This window comes from Carcharhinus amblyrhynchos, chromosome 20 (genome assembly GCF_965287045.1).
Source record: "Carcharhinus amblyrhynchos chromosome 20, sCarAmb.v2.hapA, whole genome shotgun sequence".
Classification (NCBI taxonomy): domain Eukaryota; kingdom Metazoa; phylum Chordata; class Chondrichthyes; order Carcharhiniformes; family Carcharhinidae; genus Carcharhinus; species Carcharhinus amblyrhynchos.
Genome location: NC_137343.1, coordinates 36,690,120 through 36,709,423, shown reverse-complemented (window position 1 = coordinate 36,709,423; position 19,304 = coordinate 36,690,120). Strand labels below are relative to the sequence as shown.

Sequence of the window (19,304 nt, the reverse complement as noted above, 5' to 3'; positions counted from 1 at the left end):
GCAAATACACTTTGTGAACATGAACATTGCATTCAGTGGTTGTTCTTTCATATCTCTAGCTGGCCAAACCATAGTTCATTGTTCACTTGGGTGTTCTGCAGGTTTATTTTATGCAAACTTGGTAATCTTGAAGTGCAACTTGCTGCTAGATATAAATACCACCAAAAGAGGACACAATTCCCACACCATCATCCTACCAGAGTATAAAGGACAGGCATTGCAGTTATTCTCAATCTTTCTTTATACTGACGCAATCTGGTAGAGCTTCGTAAACAACACTTAGACATTCAACACCGGAATCTGTCTCCTCAAGGCTTTTTTGAGAGAAACAAAAAGAATTAAGACTCTTCCGAAGCAGTCAAAGCAGTCTGCACATAATGTGAATTGATGATTGTCCTGGATAGCATCTTGCCCATAAAAAGTGGCTTAATTGGTGATACTCTCCGTCATCTGGATTTACAAGATTTGTACTGGCTCTGGTAAGCAATTTACCGTAATAAAGGCTAATTGATTTCAACAGAGAATAAAAATCACAGGTTTATAAAGTGACAAAGTTTGCTTAGGGTTATATTCAAATCTTTCAAAAATCCTAAACCATCAAATGAGGGTTTATCATTTACTAGATTTACAATCTGTAGCACAGTAAAATGGTTCACTAGCAAACAAATCCATTAAATCAAGTAAACATTCATTTTATCTTTTGAAAGTAGACTAACATTTAACAAAGCTGCTAGATTTAATCACTCAATGTTGGAACGATGGATAGTTGTGCAGAGTTCCCACTAATCCTGGTGTTCCAGGATCAACATATCCTCTGCTAAATCAGGATAATTGGAAATCATTCCAGTTAATCAAAAGAAGGTTTCCTCCTTTGTTTCATCATCCCTATTCTTTCCATGCATACAAGGAAGACCCAGATTAAAGATTCCCTGGGCTCCATACTTAACTCAACCTTTTAAGCAAGAGTCATTGGAGCACAGCAGTATTGGAGAGCATCCAATTGGAATAAAACTCCACAAGGACCAATTCCATTGCAAAGTCCTTTAGTTTAGAATAAACCAGTTTTTTAAGTTATAGATCAAAAATGGAAATGATAATCACAAAGATATGAAACTTGCTAAAATGGTAGACACTAAAAAGCATTCAAAAGTGTATAACATGGCCTTTTTTAAAAAAAATGATTCCTATAAATTGTTATTGCTTAATAGTTGCACAATATTTCTCTGCATGCTCAGCCTGACAAATTCACTGATGGGCATTCTGAATTATCAAAGTTTCATGGAATTTTACAGGGTGGTGGTGAAATACCACCATTTTGAAAAATCAGCCAAGCGAGGAAAATTGCACTCTCATTTATTTCACTGCAGTGTGCACATAGTCAGTCACAGATAGCACGACTGACATTTTGAAAATTGAAAAAATGACACAGTGGGGAAAAAGAATGGAGTTCAGCAATTTTCCTGCATATATAAAAAAACACTTTTACTTGACACTAAACCTAGAAGCTTCACTCAAAACAATGGATGGATGTGAAGTGTGCAAGAGGCTGCCAAGCACTATGCTCTAAGGGTGAATGTGGCAAACAGTGACCACAGTTCCGTAAGCTTTTGGATACTGATGGAAAAGGACGAGTGCTGTCCTAGGGTTAAGGTGCTCAATTGCAGAAAGGCTAACTACAATCGGATTAGGTAGGATTTGCAGGCTGTTGTTTGGAAGAGGCTGTTTGAGGGCAAATCCACATTTGGCATGTGGAGTATTTTACGGAACAGTTGTTAGAAGTACAGGACTGGCGTATGCCTATGAAAGGGAAGGACAGGAAAGACAGGATTCAGGAACCCTGGATGATCAGGAAAATTGTTAGTCTAGCCAAAAACAAAATGCATGCATGAGGTCCAGGCAATTAAAAACAGATGAAGAATTTGAAGAATTCAAGGAAAGTAGAAAAGAGCACAAACACAGAGTTAGGAGGGCAAGAAGAGGTCACAAAATGAAGAAATTTTATGCATATAGTATGAACAAGAGGGTGGTTAGAGAAAGAGTTCATCCACTTAAGGACAAAGGAGGGAAATTGTGTGTAGAACCAAAGGAAGTGGGTGACATCCTTAATGTGTACTTTGCATTGGTATTCACAAAGGAGAGAGACATGTCGATTGATGATGTCTTAGAGGGGTGTGTAAACCCTTTAGAAACAGTCATTCTTACAAGAGACGAAGTGTTAGATGAATTAAAAAGCAATAAGGTAGTCAAATCCCCAGGGCCAGATGTCAGCTATCCCAGATTATTGAAGGAGGCAAGAGATGAAATTGTTGAGTCTCTAACAGAAGTCTTTGTTTCTTCGTTGGCCACTGCTGAGGTTATGATGTGGGGATGCCAGCATTGGACTGGGGTAAGCATAGTAAGAAGTCTCACAACACCAGGTTAAAATCCAACAGGTTTATTTGGCAGCACAAGCTTTTGGAGTCTCAGGATCAGTCTTCAGGTGAGTGAGGAGTTGTGTTCACAAACAGGTCATATACAGACAAAAACTCAATTTACAAGATAATGGTTGGAATGTGAGTCTTTACAGGTAATCAAGTCTTAAAGATTCAGACAATGCGAGTGAAGAGAGGGCCAAGCACAGATTAAAGAGGTGTGTATTATCTACTGCCAGGACAGTTAGTGAGATTTTGCAAGCCCAGACAAGTCATGGGGGTTACAGATAGTGTTAGATGAATCCAAGATCCCGGTTGAGGCCGTCCTCATGTGTGCCAAACTTGGCTATCAGTTTCTGCTCAACGATTCTGCACTGTCATGTGTCGTGAAGGCTGCCTTGGAGAACGCTTACCCAAAGATCGGAGGCTGAATGCCCGTGATGCTGAAATGTTCTCTGACAGGAAGGGAACATTCCTGCCTGGTGATTGTCAAGCTGTGTTCATTCATCTGTTGCTGTAGTGTCTGCATGGTCTCCCCAGTGTTCCATGCCTCAGGACATCCTTTCCTGCAGCGTATCAGGTAGACAACATTGACAGAGAGAGTCTGCTTCTCCCCAGAGCGGAGAAGCTACGACATCTTCACAAGTTTTCTATATTTCACTGTCAACTTAGTTTTAAAGTGTATCTTAGAAAAAAGTGATCTGGACTTTAAAACTAATTTTAAATCTTCCTGATTTTCAAATACTTCAATATCCTAAAACACTCCTCCTCTTGGTATAACTGAGAATCCTGTTGCCATATTCTACCAGGTGATCAAATAAGAATCCACTGAAGCTCTCTTCACAAATCTCCGTAATATAATGAAAGGCTTCCATTTCCCACAACAATCACCTTTGTCACCTCTCTGAATGAAATTGCAATTTTATTAATTTATAATGGGCTGCACTGTGCTCTGCACATGCATTCAGTAGGTTCTCAACAAGGTTCTCCAAATTCAGTGTACTTACAACAAACAGAGGGAGAGAAAGAGACTTTACACTGCATCAGCTCAGTTGAATCAAACCCAAATCTTAAAGGACCATATTTAAAGAAATTAAACCTAATTCCCTAGCAGTGGCGGAGGCGCCAGACGTAGCCTAAATCCACAGGGAAAGTGTTCGCTTTTAGTCGTCCTAAAAATGTGATTTGATTAGTGTGTTTGATTGCACACTTTATGTGCAAAGGCTAGGATAAACAACTCTACCTTCTTTATCACAAAGACAAACAATAACAGAAAGTCTTTAGCAGAGAAGGCAGTGGCAGCAATGGAAAATTCTGCACTGTCAAAAGTATCAGTTCTTCCATTCAACATACAAAGCCTGTAATGTCACTTGTCACATTTGCTAATGACAGCTTATCTGTCACAAGTCAGTCATGTGCATTTTTAAGAGCAGTCAGCGAGGTAACATCCATGACCTCTTATGATGCTAAACGTGACAGCTCTCTTGAAGTATTACACAAATGGAAAATAAAACATGAGACACTCCTGCTTGTGCTTTGCAGTCCCTAGCTGGAATTATGGCATGTATCACTTTTTGCAGCAGTCCAGTCAAAGTGAACGTGCTGATCAATCTTTCTGAAGATGACATTTTATGATGAAGGAGTGCTATGCCTGAACGAGAGATACAAGCTGCATATGGTAGAAATAGAATTGACGTTCCTTGGGCACAGTGCTTTACTTTTCTGTATTTTTGTATTTTCTAACTCCAAGAAAACACCCCAACTAGAGATTCCAGCATCCATAATATTTTGCACTTCTGAATGTTTAACTCACTGCCACATCTCTTCTTGGAATGCCTTCCCTGCAGAAGTACTGTCCTTCTCTCTGATAGAACTTCTGTCTGTCTCCTTCACCCTGTGCAAAATCTCTGCTGACTCTTTCTTCTCAGCTCTGATGAAGGGGTGATCTAGACTCGCAACATTGGTCCCATTCTCTCTCCATAGATGCTGTCAAACCTGCTGAGATTTTCCAGCATTTTTCTGTTTTTGTTTCAGATTCCAGCATCCCCAGTATTTTGCATTTCTGCTTTCAGTTGCCTTGGCCCTAAAATCTGGGATTTTAAACCTCTCTGTCCTCGCTTAATACATCCTTAAAACCTACTTCTTTGACCACGTTTTTAGTTATCTGTCCTGATTAGTCCTATGTAGCTCAGGGTCAACAACATTGTTATTAATTTTGGGATGCTTTACTGCTTTAAACAGGCTATATCAGTGTGGGTTTCTGTTATTGTTAAAACACTTAAATTATGTACGCCAAAGGGATTTATGACAGGTGCCCATCATTTGTAAAATTCTTCTTTTCAAAATGGTTGTTGTATCTGCAGCAAATCCGATTGAGCCAAATGTGTAGGGATTGGCTGCATCTCCTGCAGCAATCTCTGTGATTTCAGTTCATTTCCTGTTCCTAGAGTTTCCTAGTTTATTACTATCCTCTTTTTCATTAAGAATGGGATGTCCAGAGTCTCAGATCTGTTTCCTTGGTGGCCTGTTCCAAACAGCACTGTGGGTATACGTAGAGCTCAGGGCAGTGGTGAAAGGCGGCAGCTCACCACCACCTCTTGAAGGGCAACTGGGGATGGCAATAAATGCTGGCCTAGCCAGTGATGCCCACATTCTGTAAAATGAGTTAGAAAAAAGAACAGGGCAAGTCGGCTGCTGTAGGGTTGGAGGGACTGGCAGCTCCCAGCCAACATGGTGGAGAGTGCGGGTAGGGGGGATAGAAGTAATGACCTGCAGAGCTCTGTCCAGGACTCTATCCCTCCATGTGCTTCAGCTACTAACTTCTAAAGTGCTGCAGTGATGGGCCATGTACTTTAAACTGCTTGGTATCTATGCACTGGTAGAGTGAGATTTCTGGGGTTTGCAGCTTTGGTTGGAGGAATTCCTGCAAATTCAATTTTACGCAAATTCGACACTTAGAATATTCTGACCGCATCTGATCATGATGTGACGATGTGACATCTGATCATGTGCCCCCATTCCCCATCTCTCCCACAGCCACTATTTCCTCATCTCTCACTCCTCCCCAGTTCCCATCGCCCATCCCCCTGGTTTCCAACTCTTTTTCTTAGCCCTAAGCACACCCATCCTCTTTCTTCCCAAATCCTGACTCCTGAGAGATTATTGGAGATAGTCAGCATGGTTTTGTAGCGGGTAGGTCATGCCTTACTAACCTTATTGAGTTTTTTGAGAAAGTGACCAAAGAGGTGGATGGGGGTAAGGCAGTTGACGTGGTATATACGGATTTTAGTAAGGCGTTTGATAAGGTTCACCATGGAAGGCTTCTACAGAAAATGCAGATGTATGGGATTGGGGGTAATCTAGGTAATTGGATCAGGAATTGGCTAGCAGATAGGAGACAGAGGGTGGTGGTTGATGGTAAGTATTCGTCATGGAGTTTAATTACAAGTGGTGTGCCTCAGGGATCTGTTTTGGGGCCACTGCTGTTTGTAATTTTTATTAATGATCTGGATGAGGGTATAGTTGGGTGGATTAGTAAATTTGCTGATGACACCAAAGTCGGAGGTGTGGTATAGTGAGGAAGGGTGTCATAGTTTGCAGGGAGACTTGGACAGGTTGCAGAGCTGAGCCGAGAGGTGGCGGATGGAGTTTAATGCAGAGAAGTGTGAGGTAATTCACTTTGGTAGGAATAACAGATATGTCGAGTATAGGGCTAACGGGAGGACTCTGAATAGTGTGGATGAACAGAGGGATCTAGGTGTATGTGTACATAGATCCCTGAAAGTTGGGAATCAAGTAGATAAGGTTGTTAAGAAGGCATACGGTGTCTTGGAGTTTATTGGTAGGGGGATTGAATTTAGGAGTCGCAGCGTCATGTTGCAACTGTACACAACACTGGTGCGGCCGCACTTGGAGTATTGTGTGCAGTTCTGGTCCCCACATTATAGGAAGGATGTGGAGGCTTTGGAGAGGGTGCAGAGGAGGTTTACCAGGATGCTGCCTGGTATGGAGGGGAGGTCCTATGAGGAGAGACTGAGGAATTTGGGGTTGTTTTCGTTAGAAAGAAGGTGGCTAAGAGGGGATCTTATTGAAACATATAAGATGATTAGAGGTTTAGATAGGGTGGACAGTGATAGCCTTTTTCCTCGGATGGAGAAAGTTAGCACGAGGGAGCATGGCTTTAAATTAAGGGGGGGTAGTTATAGGACGGATGTCAGGGATAGGTTCTTTACCCAGAGGGTGGTGAGGGATTGGAATGCCCTGCCTGCTGCAGTTGTAAATGCGCCTAGTTTGGGGGCATTTAAGAGATCCGTGGATAGGTTTATGGATGGAAAGGGATTGGTTTAGGTTAGAGGGTCATTGTTTTTTAACTGGTCGGCGCAACATCGTGGGCCAAAGGGCCTGTTCTGCGCTGTAATGTTCTATGTTCTATGAGAGTGCCTCCAATTATATATTCTTGAGGCTCCTTGAACCTCCAGTTCTTTCAACTTTGATTGTTCCTGACACCTGTGTCCATGTAGCTCATTATTCCTCAAGGTCCCAAAACAGCCTGTCCTGACTGTGGAAGTGGAGGTGGCATTACTGGGATGGAGGTGAGAAATGACACAGGGGAACCAAATGGACGTCAGAATGTAAATTGAAGGTGAAGTCAATTGGAGAGTTCTTTACCCAACATCCACTGCAGCAGAGAAACCTCGCTATCTCTGGGATAGAGCACAGAGGAATTTCACGAGAGAAAAAGCAGTTTTTCTGCTGCTGTGGATGCTGGTTAAAGAGATCTTCATTACACATAAACCATTTATTTCACCCATTGCCACCTCACACTTAATTGCATGTCCAATTTTTAAAGTTGTAAACAAATTGGTTCGTCAAACGCTGCCTGTAGATTATACTTCCGAATGTCGTGGGCAGCTTGTGTCAATTACAATATATGCTACTCGGGATTGTCATCTTTTGCAGGTATTCATTTGTTGGAGTTGTCCAAAGTTTCTAAAAGTATATGTCACAAGCACATTATAAAAACTGTTTTAATTCACACACATAGTGACACTGCAAGTACTTTGATGAAGTCTTCCAATGGTTGACTGTATATTGTGAATGCCTTTTGGGGTTTATTTTTTAAATGCAGGAGTCTAGGTCATTAAAGGACTATTATAGGTGAGGGGAGTGATATCTCTTCGGTGGAGGTCACTTTCTAATTTTTATTCATATGTTTTAATTTTCTTGTTTTGTCATATGAAAAAATTACATGGAGATGTTATTGTTTTCTCTCTTTGCTCAACACAATATTCATCACCCCAACAGGGAGTAGAATCAGAGTGTGTGTTCCAAGGTCTCTGCAAATTCTGCCTTTAAATCAGTCCCTAATTGATGCCTGTTGATTGTTGACATGCATAGCATCCAGCTACTGAGGCGCTAATGATGCAAAATTTGACATATGGTGTCGCTTGTCATCATCAACTTGCTTAAAGCTGCTCACCCTTATCTGAATGGACACTTCTGGCATTCAGCATAAATGACACCAAAAAATACGTCAGACACAGAAATGGACAGGAATCTGACGCAACAAGCTCCTGACCCACTACACTCGTGTTCATTTTAGGAAGAGAAAAAAGCAATATAAGCTTGGAGAGCTAAAGCTACAAGCAAAACTTAAAGAGGCCTTTATTGGTCTGTTTTCCCCTTTGTCTTTCTTTTTGCAGGTATTATTGAGATGATAAAGATATCTTCCAATAAAATTTGTCAAATTTGTGTAAAAACTGGAGTAATTAATGCTGCATTTTTCAGTGGGTGTTCAGAGAAGAACTTCCCACACTCTATGCACTGCAGAAGCCACCAGCTTGAATACTATTAAATTTCAGGGAGCGGCGCCAATTTCCGCTGGGGAGGCTGAAATCAGTAAGATGGGGGGAGGGCTACTGTGCACTTGCGCTCTGTCAATGCCAAGGTCAGCACATGTGCAATGGCCCCGCACTGATGGCCTCCCAGATTGCTGGCCAGCTCGATCACTGGCCAGCCCTGCAATCCCAGCTCCCCACCCACCCCAAAGCCCAATTGCTGGCCCCCAACCACTCCCGAATCCAGCCCCGACAATTCCTTCCTGGCCCACCGTGAACTTCACCACCCACCCCCCTCAACCCACCCCACCCCGATTGCTGGTCCCACCATTCCCCGGGCAGCGGGACCTTACACCGTCCCCACCCCTCGTCGCCACCCCTCCACCCCCCATAGACCACCTAGGCCCTGGCTCCTCAGGCCCCATGCCGAGGCCCCGCCTCTTATATGCCTTACCCCCTTAGCACTGCCCCCTGATGAGCATCGCCAAGGTGACCCTGGGCATTGGCACTTTGCCCCTTGGGCGTGCCAGTGGGCACAGGCTTGAACTGCCAGGGTGCCAATTCCCAGGAAGCACATCCCTCTGCTGCCCAACCCTTCGAGGGGCCTCAACTTACCCTCTTCACTGCAGTGGGGTCAGGCTGCTAGTTCTCCATTAGTGGGGAGCTAATCATGATTAGATTATATTTAAATGGTCTTAGTGCTCTCTGCCAATTTCTGGCACAGAGCAGACGCTGCTGGAAATCCGGCGCTGGGAGATTCAACTGGGGTGAGAACGTGTGCGTGAACCCCACGAGTCAGCCGCAGTGGGATGGGAGAATCGCGACCATATTCTCATCTTATTTTCTCAGCCACAATATTTTGGAGCACAGTGTTTCCTCTGGCTGCTAATACACGGGTATAAATTTATACATTCACAGTTGCAAACAGAGGAAAATATGCCCAACTGATCTCTAGCACAGAAGTTGGTAACCATCTGCTGAATATGGAAACCCATCAATAAAAGAAGCCTCATTGTGCACAAGTATGTTCTGTTCATTATAATTGCCATATCTTCTCAAATTAGAATAAGAGAATATAAAAAATCAAAAAGAATAAGAGAATATGTCTGCACAAAACTTGGATAAGAAAAGGAAATTAAAAATATTGCAATTGCAACAGAATGCTAATTGTGTACACATTAAACACTAACTTACTAGAAGAGGGACAAGTACGTTTCCAATGTTGGATGCGTATACTTTGTTTCAGCTACTTGTGTCATTTCCTGACATATAAAAAAGATCCATTACGCTGGCAACCTGGTCTCCTACCTTTCCCAGTAATTGTACCCTATTAATGATGGTGAACATGCAGTAGGCTTTGTTAAAATGTTTTCTTGTTACCTCCACCCACTATAACATGCATCAACAACTTCTCAATTTGTTTTATTCAGATATTCCTTCCTCTTGGAATTTCCTGCATACCCCTTAGTATCTTTTTCCCTTTTTGGGTGGAAAAATCACAAGTGCAAACCACTATAATTCCTTGACACAGTGTATTGAAGAACCCATAATCAATGTCAATGTTTAAAACTGGATGGACATGTGGACAGAAGGGCAGTGTGTTAAGTAACTAGCAACAGGAGGGTCTGAGTCCTGATTGCAGATGGATCGAAGGTGGTCAGCAAAGCGGTTACTCAGTCTACGTTTGGTCTCTCCAATGTAGAATAGACCACATTGGGAGCAGTGAGTGCAACAGACCAGATCAAAGGAGGTGCATGTGAAGTGTTGCTTCACCAGAAAGGGGTGTTTACGACCCAGGATGGTCAGCAAGGTGGAGATAAAGGGATAAATGCTGTATCTTCTACAATTGCATGGGGAAGGCGCCATGGGCAGGGGGTGAGGTGTTGGGTGCAATGGAGGAGTGGGCCAGGGTATCCCGGAGAGAACGGTCCCTGCAGAAAGCTGACAGGGGGAGTGAGGGGAAGGTGTGTTGAGTTGTGGCATCATGCTGGAGTTGGCAGAAATGGTGGTGGATGATCCTTTGAATGCGGAGGCTGGTGGGGTGAAAAGTGAGGACAAGGAGGATCCTATCCTGGTTCTGGGAGGGAGGGGAGGGGGTCAGGGCAGTGGCCCGGGGGATGGGTCAGACAGGGTTGAGAGCTCTGTCAACCACAGCGGGTTGAAAACCACGAATGAGGAAGACATGTCAGCAGCTCTATTTTGGAAAGCAACATCATCAGAACAGATACGACAGAGGCAAAGAAACAGAGAATGGGATGGAGTCCCCATAGGATATGTGGTGGAAGAGCCCATTTTGATTCATTTTATTTCATTTTTTTAATCTCATTCATCCATTTTTACCATCCTTCTTTCTCACTTCCATTTTTCCACTTTTCCATTCCCACTCTCCCTCTTGGCACTCCCTCCCCTCCCTCTTTTCAGGCCAACTGCCTTAACCATCCGTACCTCTGTTCTGCTATTCACACCACATTGTGATCACTTACAGCCCCACCCCATTCAACCTTAATGTATAAATCTTTTCTGATTTTCTTTGCCCTTAGCTCTGACAAAGAGTCATCCAGACTAAAAACATTGGAGACGGAATAGAGCCAAAGTTGCTGTCAGACCTGCTGAGATTTTCTAGCATTTTCCGTTTTTGTTTCAGATTCCAGCATCTGCAGTATTTTGCTTTTATCTGAGACTTCACCAAACTCATTTTGCTTAAGAGCTTGCCATCATCAACGTGAGAAGCTATAATCTTATTCTAGATACGGACATTACTGTAGGCCTTCCAATAGGAAATGAGTGTGTGCTAACTCAACACATCATGCATTCCCACTAATTAATATGAAAAATAATTACAGATAAATAAGGAGGAACAGGTACAAAATGCCAAGTGGGTATTCTGGGTGCATATAATGTGCCTGAAGTTTCTCTCATCAGTCCTTGAAAAAGGAATTTTTATATTAGTATTTAACAATTCAAAGCAACTCTCTCTCTAAATTTAATTACTTCCAATGCAAAATCCTAATTTTGGATAAGACTTTGTAATCATGAAAATTAACAGGACATTCTTTAATAGAATTGAATAGGATTGCTGACAAATTATCCTGAGAGAAATTCTGATTAGCTGGGGTCAAAAATGACCACCTTTTGAAATGCGTATTTCTGAAATGTGTTTTCCTAATCTCTGACAGCATAAGATATATCAAACAACACAAAAATGTATGGGTGGGTGGTGACATTAACTGCTACTTCACATTCTCACCTATCCGAGGCAATTTGAGGCCACCGGTATTGTAAACTGTTGGGTGGGTAGACTTAATATTCTTCCCCTACCCTAGCACCCGACCCCTGCCAACGCAGAATTAATTTGAATCCAAGAAAAGGACACAAAAAGATTTTCTGTGACAGAACCCTGTCGAGTTCTCTGCACTCATACTCAGGAGCGTGCCAGGTTTTGCTTCCGCAGTTTGAAAGTTGCTAATAGGCAGAGAAAGGCTCCAGTTGGAAAGTTACCACCAGCACAGATGCTAATAGTCCAAATATCCTCCTTCTGCCCCCTAACATTTTATAATTCCAGGATTATTTTACGTCAACATTATTAAAATACAATGGCAATGTAACTCAGTAGATATTTGTTCAAATGTTTAACATCTCAGGATTAAATTATGTAACTCAACAATATTGAAAATGTTTAGAATCCAGGGATTTCAGCATGCAGCTGTCAATTCAATCATACCAAAACAATCCCAGCATGGTGCTGACCTCCACCTGTATTACCCAACTGAATTTCTTCTTGCTTTTTGCTATGACTAGTACTAGGCAGTTTTCAGTTCCTCCGATGCCAAAAGCAGCTAACACTAATTTTTTTCAGCAGCAGGAGCCATCACTCCATCTGTTATTGTTGCTGAGTGGCAAAAGTGCTAAGCTGCTGGGGCAGTAAATTAAGGGAGTAGGTGGATGTCAGTGTTTTCACTGAATCTATGATGCTCCTGATCTCTGCCAAGCAGTTGCCCAAAGGCAAGGATATAGAAAACAAATCAGAGGTGAAGTCACCAGAGGTCAGTCCTCTGTATCTTACTGGAACCAGTTTCAAAATAAAGGAAGAAGGAGGACCTGCATTCACACAGCACATTTCACAGGATGCCTCAAAGCGTATTGTTGCTAACGAAGTACTGTTAAAGTGTAGTCGTTATTGTAATGAGGGAAACGTGGCAGCCAATTTAGGCACAGCAAGCTCCCACAAAAAGTAACATGACAACTATCAGGTTATTGGACTCTGTCACCTGGATTCTCAGGCCTCCCAGCAGTGATTTTCCTCGGTGGCGGGAGGCAGCATGTCATTGTCCAATGGCAGGATCTTCTGGTCCCACCACTACAGCCCCACATTACTACTACCTCAAACACAGCGGTGGTGCACCATCAGTGGGACCAGATAATCCCGCTGGAGTGAAGAGCCAGAAGATTGCACCCCACATTGTTGATTGAGGGAACATTTTGGCTAGGACACTGGAGACAAGTCCCCTGCTCTTCTTAAAAAAAAAGAGTGCTGTGGGATGTTTTACACCAACCTGAGAGGGCAAGTGGGGCCTCGGTTTAATGTCTCATCCAAAAGCTAGCGCATCTGACAAAGCAGCACTCTCCCAATAATGCACTGGAGTGTCAGCCTAGATGTTGGGACTTGAACCCACAACCATCTAAATTGGAGGGAAGAGAACTAGCAAGCCCACAATACAATTAATTGTTTGCTCTCAGCTGAAAATTGGGCAAAAAAAAACTAATGGAAAAGAAAACATTTGAAAAAGGTCGATGCTCAAAATCTCTGGCACGCAACTTTTACTGACTACTGCATCAAACTGTCAAGACTTCAATTTTTGACACTTTAATGTTATTGAGTTTACAGTTTGGGTTATTCAAACCCAACAGCTCACAATATGTTAATGCCCCTGACTTCGATCAAACTGAAAAGCTTCACAATATGGGGACACAGTGGGGATATTTTGAAGATACTTTCCCTTGTCTGACAAATTTACTTATTTCATTAAATACACAACGGCAACAGTCCAATCTGCAAAGGGTCTGCTACCCTCTGCTGGTGAGGAAAATAAACTCTTCAGGGGAGAAAAAAACAAGTGGCTCATACAACGCAATAGGTTTTGCTAAAAGCAAATTACTGCGGATGCTGGAATCTGAAACAAAAACAGAAAAGGCTGGAAAATCTCACCAGTTCTGACAACATCTGTGGAGAGAGCTAACATTTCAAATTTGGGTGCATGCTTTGCTTTTGTGCAATAGTGCAAACTGGTAAGAACAAATTGGGAGATGTTGCAGCAAAACATGATAAGTGTGGATGCATATATGGGGAAGGATGCTTATTTTGATTGCCTTTCAGAGTTATGTTGGCACAGATGGCCAAGAGAGTAACCAGAGAGGATTCCAGATTAATCCTCTATCTGTACTGCGTGAGTTGAATTCAGGTGGAGCGGCAGTAAAGTAACCACAGTTGGCCCCATTGCCAGAGAAGAGGAAACCCCACTACATTTCCTCCTGCTGCATGATGAGCAGGAAAACCTGATGGGGTTCAGAATCACTGGAGTTCATTAGGAATATTGACTTGGACATAGCAGCCAGCATCTGCGAATTGTACCACAGCAAAATGTTAATGCTTTCAGGAGAGGGGGCTGAGAAAACCAAGAGGAAAACAAGGAGAAAATAGTTAATATCAACCTATGGATATAAACTGGAAACTAAAACAAAATGCATTCTGAGGACAGATATTTTTAATATCTTCGTGAACAAGGTAGAGCTGCTAGAAAGAAATCTGATCGCTTTCTACCCCCAAGTGGTAATATAGTGTTACAACATTTTAGATCGTGCTGTTTCTGGCACTGTGGCAGGGACTGATCCTGCCCAATTTCAGCAAGGTTCATTACAGTTGACACTTGTGGGTCAGAACATGTCCTTACAGAAGGACGTGGAGGCTTTGGAGAGACTGCAGAAAAGCTTTACCAGGATGTTGCCTGGTTTGGAGGGTACTAGATGTGGAGGTGAGATTGAGTAAATAGGGTTGTTCTCCCTGGAAAGACGGAGGTTGAGGGGCGACCTAATAGAAGTTTATAAAATTATGAAGGGCGTAGATAGGGTGAACTGTTGGAAGCTTTTTCCCAGGTCAGAAATGACAAACACAAGGGGTCACAAGTTCAAGGTGGGGGGTGGGGGGTGGGGGGCAAGGTTCAATACAGATATGCGGGGGACATATTTTACACAGAAGATTGTGGTGGCCTGGAATGCACTACCAAGGTGGTTGAGGCAGACACACTAGGATCATTTAAGACTTATCTAGATAGCCACATGAACAGACTGGGAATAGAGGGATACAAATGGATGGTCTAGTTAGGAACATATGATCGATGCAGGCTTGGAGGGCCGAAGGGCCTGTTCCTGTGCTGTACTGTTCTTTGTTTGTTTTTGTTTACACAGTTGCTGGGCACAGGGATTCACACCTCAATGGGGGCTGCATCTACGATTATGAATTCAACTTCAACTCAGGCACAAAAGGGAAGGTTGCAGACGGATCAGCCATGATTTATATACATCAACCTCACACCACAATTTCTTCCTCCTCCTCCTCGTCCTCCTCCCCCCCAAACAAATTTCCTTCCATGGATTTCAGTGCTGACAATCCACAGTAATTTTCACAATTGGGCATTAATCAAAAATTAATTTGAAGTTAAAGTCATCATATTATTAAGTCATGGAAGGCATGATGCCCTCACCTGAAGCCTATCCATATACATTTTCTGGCAGGAGTCAATGAACAGCAATGAAGAGTAGGAATTCATAGCTCCAGCAAGGATCAGCTAACTTGGGTCTGTATAGTTCAACAATGCAAGAGGGAGCCTTTACACACTCACCAAATTGCTGCAACGCCAATGGGGGCCATTCAGCCTATCGTGACTGAGCAATTCACTTGGTGCCATTCTCTCGGTACCCCTGCACATTCATCCTTTCCAGGTAACAATTCTCTTTTGAATGTTTCAGTTGAACCTGCCTCCACGACATACTCAGGCAGTGCGTCCCAGACCTTAACCATGCAATGGGTGAAACATGTTTTCCTTGCGTCACTTTTGTCTTTTTCACTAACTAATTGTTTTAAACCTGCGTGATCTCATTCTTGATCCATTCTTAAGTGGCAACAGTTTCTCCCAACCCACTGTGTGCAGACCCCTCATGATTTTAAATACCTCTGTGAAATCTCCTCTCAGCCTTCTTCTATTCATTGTATTAGAAAGCCGAATAAACTCCACTTCAAATCCCCTGTACAATGTTTATATTTATTAAACAAACAATTTTTAAGAACATGCATCTCGCTCTTCCATAAAATCCAACCACCTTCATAGCGCTCACTTTGGGTATATTGCAGTGTTGCACTGTGCAAGTTGCTCACCTGATTTATACACGCTTCTTAGGCAGGATAGAGAGGCATTTAATCTGGCACATTCCTCACTATTTGTTCCGTATTTCTTCACTGTTTCACACACTTCCTCATCAGTCATCTCTAACAGGGATTCCAGAGTTAGTTGGTCAGGCGTTATGTCCTAAGGGTTTTAAGAGAAAGTTTAAACCATTATTGCATGCTCATGGTGTTTGTAATAACTTTGTGCTACACTTCATCTGTCAGTTTGAATAATATTGCCTCTGTTACGCAGACACAAAATAGAAATCATTCATTCAGATTAATTCATCCATGTTACTGTTTATCCTCCACAAGAATAGTAATCCCAATCCAATGTACCCATCCTGCTTCCACAGTCTATTATTTCCCTTTTCGCTCACCCACTTGTGTTGTGTGCAACATTAGCTACTATTTCACGTGTTAAGATATGGCTAATGGGTAATCCAACATTAACTAACTGAACTTTTGATTAGTAAATGGGTATGTGATCACAACATCCACAGTCACAGGACATAAGCAATTCAAACTTTTTGCACACAATAAAACGGCAAGACGGGGAGTAGAATTTATTTAGCTGTGACTATTGTGTGAGCTTTACTTCCTTTGTTACTGATCAACACAGGGCTGGGGGAAACACTGGATTTCAACACCAGCAACACTGTTTAGCCAATCTGAAATGGGACAAAGCAAACCCAAAGTTCCATCAGAGCATGTTATGGCAAAGGACAAGCAGCATCCAATCACGTATGGATGAGAGTGGGTTAGGATCTGTACAGCGAGGGATAAGAGGTTTGAATGGCGTGTGCAGAAGCGTTTGGATTAGACAGCGGGGTTGAGGTCGGAATGGGGAGAGGAGCTGGGGTTGGGGTCAGAATGGGGAGTGACACGGGGGTTTGGTATTGAGTGTGGGTGGGATCTAGATGGGAAGTTGGGGCTGGGGTCAGGATAGCAAGTTTGGTGGGGTGTGGAGGTGGGTTCCGTTACTGCACTGTGTTTGTGTCAGTATTCTCAGCAATTGCTCTGAGGAAGTGACAATATCGCTCACAACCCCTGAACACAAATCTTGAGGCTGCATCTCTGTTAAATTGATGCCAGGACTGTGACATTTAGTGTGGAAGAAAGATTGTAAATTTCAGATTGAAGTGTCCGATATTCATTCAGCAATCATGCACATGCAGCACATCAATCCGTCATGTTTGTAAGGCATTTTCTGTGAATAATAATTGTGCATTAATTATCACCCTAACTACACCTGTGTCTAGTCAGTAATGACTATCTAACCTATATTTTAAGTGTTGATATGGGAGTAGCTTTTTAAAAGGTTACAAACACAAAGGAGAGCTTCTACAACAGATGTGCTAGGATCAGGTTGTGTTACAGAGATAGAAATAGGTGGTCGCAGTGACAGAAGGGATACATGATCAGAAAGCATTGTTAGGGTCAAGCACTATGCCTAGGAACAGGGTGTGGGATGAAGTTGACAGCGGGGACCAAAGGCACTGTCAGGGTTAGAAGAGGCGGTAGAACTGGGGGTCATCAGTGTACACATGGAAACTGAGTGTTTTTGGGTGATGTTGCCAAGTGGAAGCATGGCAATAACCTCCTCAACAGGCTGTGGACGCTGGGATAATCAGAAGGTTCACAACTGAGGTGACTATTCTGTTGAGGAAGGTCAACAAAGAATATGGAGCTATGACAGGTAAAATGGAGCTGTGGTACAGATCAGCCATGGTCCAACTGAAATGTCAAGTGGACATGACGAGTTAAAACCTATTCCTGCCCCTACTTTCCTACGGGATTGCCAAAATCAGGGGAAAAGAGTTTCGGAAACAAACTTGCGGAGTTATTTTCTGACACTGCCCGGATGCCAGGATCATCCAGCCCTGCCAAAAGTCATTAGAATTTTGGCAGGACCATTGAATCTCCTGTGGCAGATTGGTTCCCGTCATGACAGGACACAAAATCCCAGCCTCGGAAATGAAGCAATACAAAATCAGTGCCTCGTTCTTTGCAGTAGAATTGTATCATTCCTGACTCAAAACCAACAATGTGCCATTTGAACCAAACATCAACTTCCTGAAGAGGTTGTTGTCATTGTGGGATATAGAAGTAAGTTATAGTATGGAGTAACAATGGATCTACTATAAAATAAAAATATTAAACTGCGAAACACTAAGAAATAAATTTCGACAGATCTCTATTCAGACCAGACAGATGCAGTTTTCAGATTAATACTGCACTGCCCTCTGCTGGATAAAGTAATATTTCAGATGCAGAATTGATCTCTGAATTATGTGAAATTATGTTATGAGCAACGACAAATAATAAGCTAATTGCTCCAGTGCTAACTACTGTACTCTATTAATCTGTCACCAATTTGGAAATACTGCTCTAAGTTGCAAAAACTACATATGTCATCGCAATATGAAAGAGCAGCGACCCAAGGCCCATGGCAGCAGAAGTGAGACAGAACCATAGGTAAGAGGGAAGAGAAACAGAGGAACATAGGAGCAGGAATGGCCATTTGACCTTTCAAGCCTACTCTGAGATTCACTAAGATTATGGCTGATCTGGTTGTCTCAACTCCACTTTCCTGTCTGCAAACCCCTCCCCCCACCCCTTTACCCTCAACTCCCTTGTCCATCAAAATTCTTTCTAACCCTGTCTTGAATGCAGTCAATGACCCAGGTCCACTGCTTCCTAGGAAAGGGAACTCTAAATTAACAATTCTCAGAAAAACATTCTCCTTAGGGAGACCTATATACTAAACGGTATTCCCTAATTCTAGTCTCCCCATAAGTGGGAAAATCCTCCTGGTATCCACCCTGTCAAGTCATTTCAGGATCTTATATATGTGGCAGTAAGATCACCTCTCATTCTTCTAATTTCCAATGGGCAAAGGTCTAACCTGCTCAACCTTTCTTCTCAAGGTAAGCCCTTCATCCCAGAAATGAGTCGAGTAAACCTTCTCTGCATTGTTTCTAAGCTTTAATATACAATGTATCTAATGATATACCTAATTATACCATTTTTTCAAAGAGACAAAAACTGTAGGCAGTATTACAGACAATGTCTTACCAAGACCCTGTATAGCTGTAATAAAACTTTCCTACTTTTATATTCCATTTCCCTTGCCATAACACCAACATTCCATTTGTCTTCCTAATCACTTGCTGTGTCTGCAGACTAACTTTTTTGAGATTTATGGGCCAGGACATATAGATCCCTCTGCACCACAGAGTTCTGCAATCTCTCATTTAAATAGTATACTGCTTTGCAAAAGAGCAGCAAAGTCCAGAGTGAGTACAGACTCTGAAAGCAAAGTGAAAAAAAAACTAAGGCTTGATCTGTCGTCCATTGGGCGCATGCACTCACTGAGTGGTAAAACATGTTTCTAGCTGTAGTCGGCCTCAGGACACAATTTACCACTGACTGCTCAATTAATGGGCAGCCGACCCAAAACACTCGCTAGGAATGGGTCAGCACTGCAGGGGAGAGCGGGAAGAGAGCAGGCTGAGAAAAGGGAGGGTGCAGGCTGGCATTTCCAATGGGCTCACTCAGGGACGCAGCCACGGTGAAGCTGCCTCAGGGAACTGTAGACCGGTAAAAAATCAATTG

General features: G+C 42.7%; 1 protein-coding gene across 1 annotated transcript in view; it reads right to left on the bottom strand.

Annotated features, from left to right (window-relative positions):
* Positions 1 to 19,304, bottom strand: part of ksr2 (kinase suppressor of ras 2) — a 350,091-nt gene that overhangs the window by 251,420 nt on the left and 79,367 nt on the right. Inside the window, exon 3 of the mRNA XM_080208702.1 lies at positions 15,678 to 15,828. Coding sequence (XP_080064828.1) covers positions 15,678 to 15,828 — 151 coding nt within the window. The remainder of the gene's footprint in view (positions 1 to 15,677; positions 15,829 to 19,304) is intronic.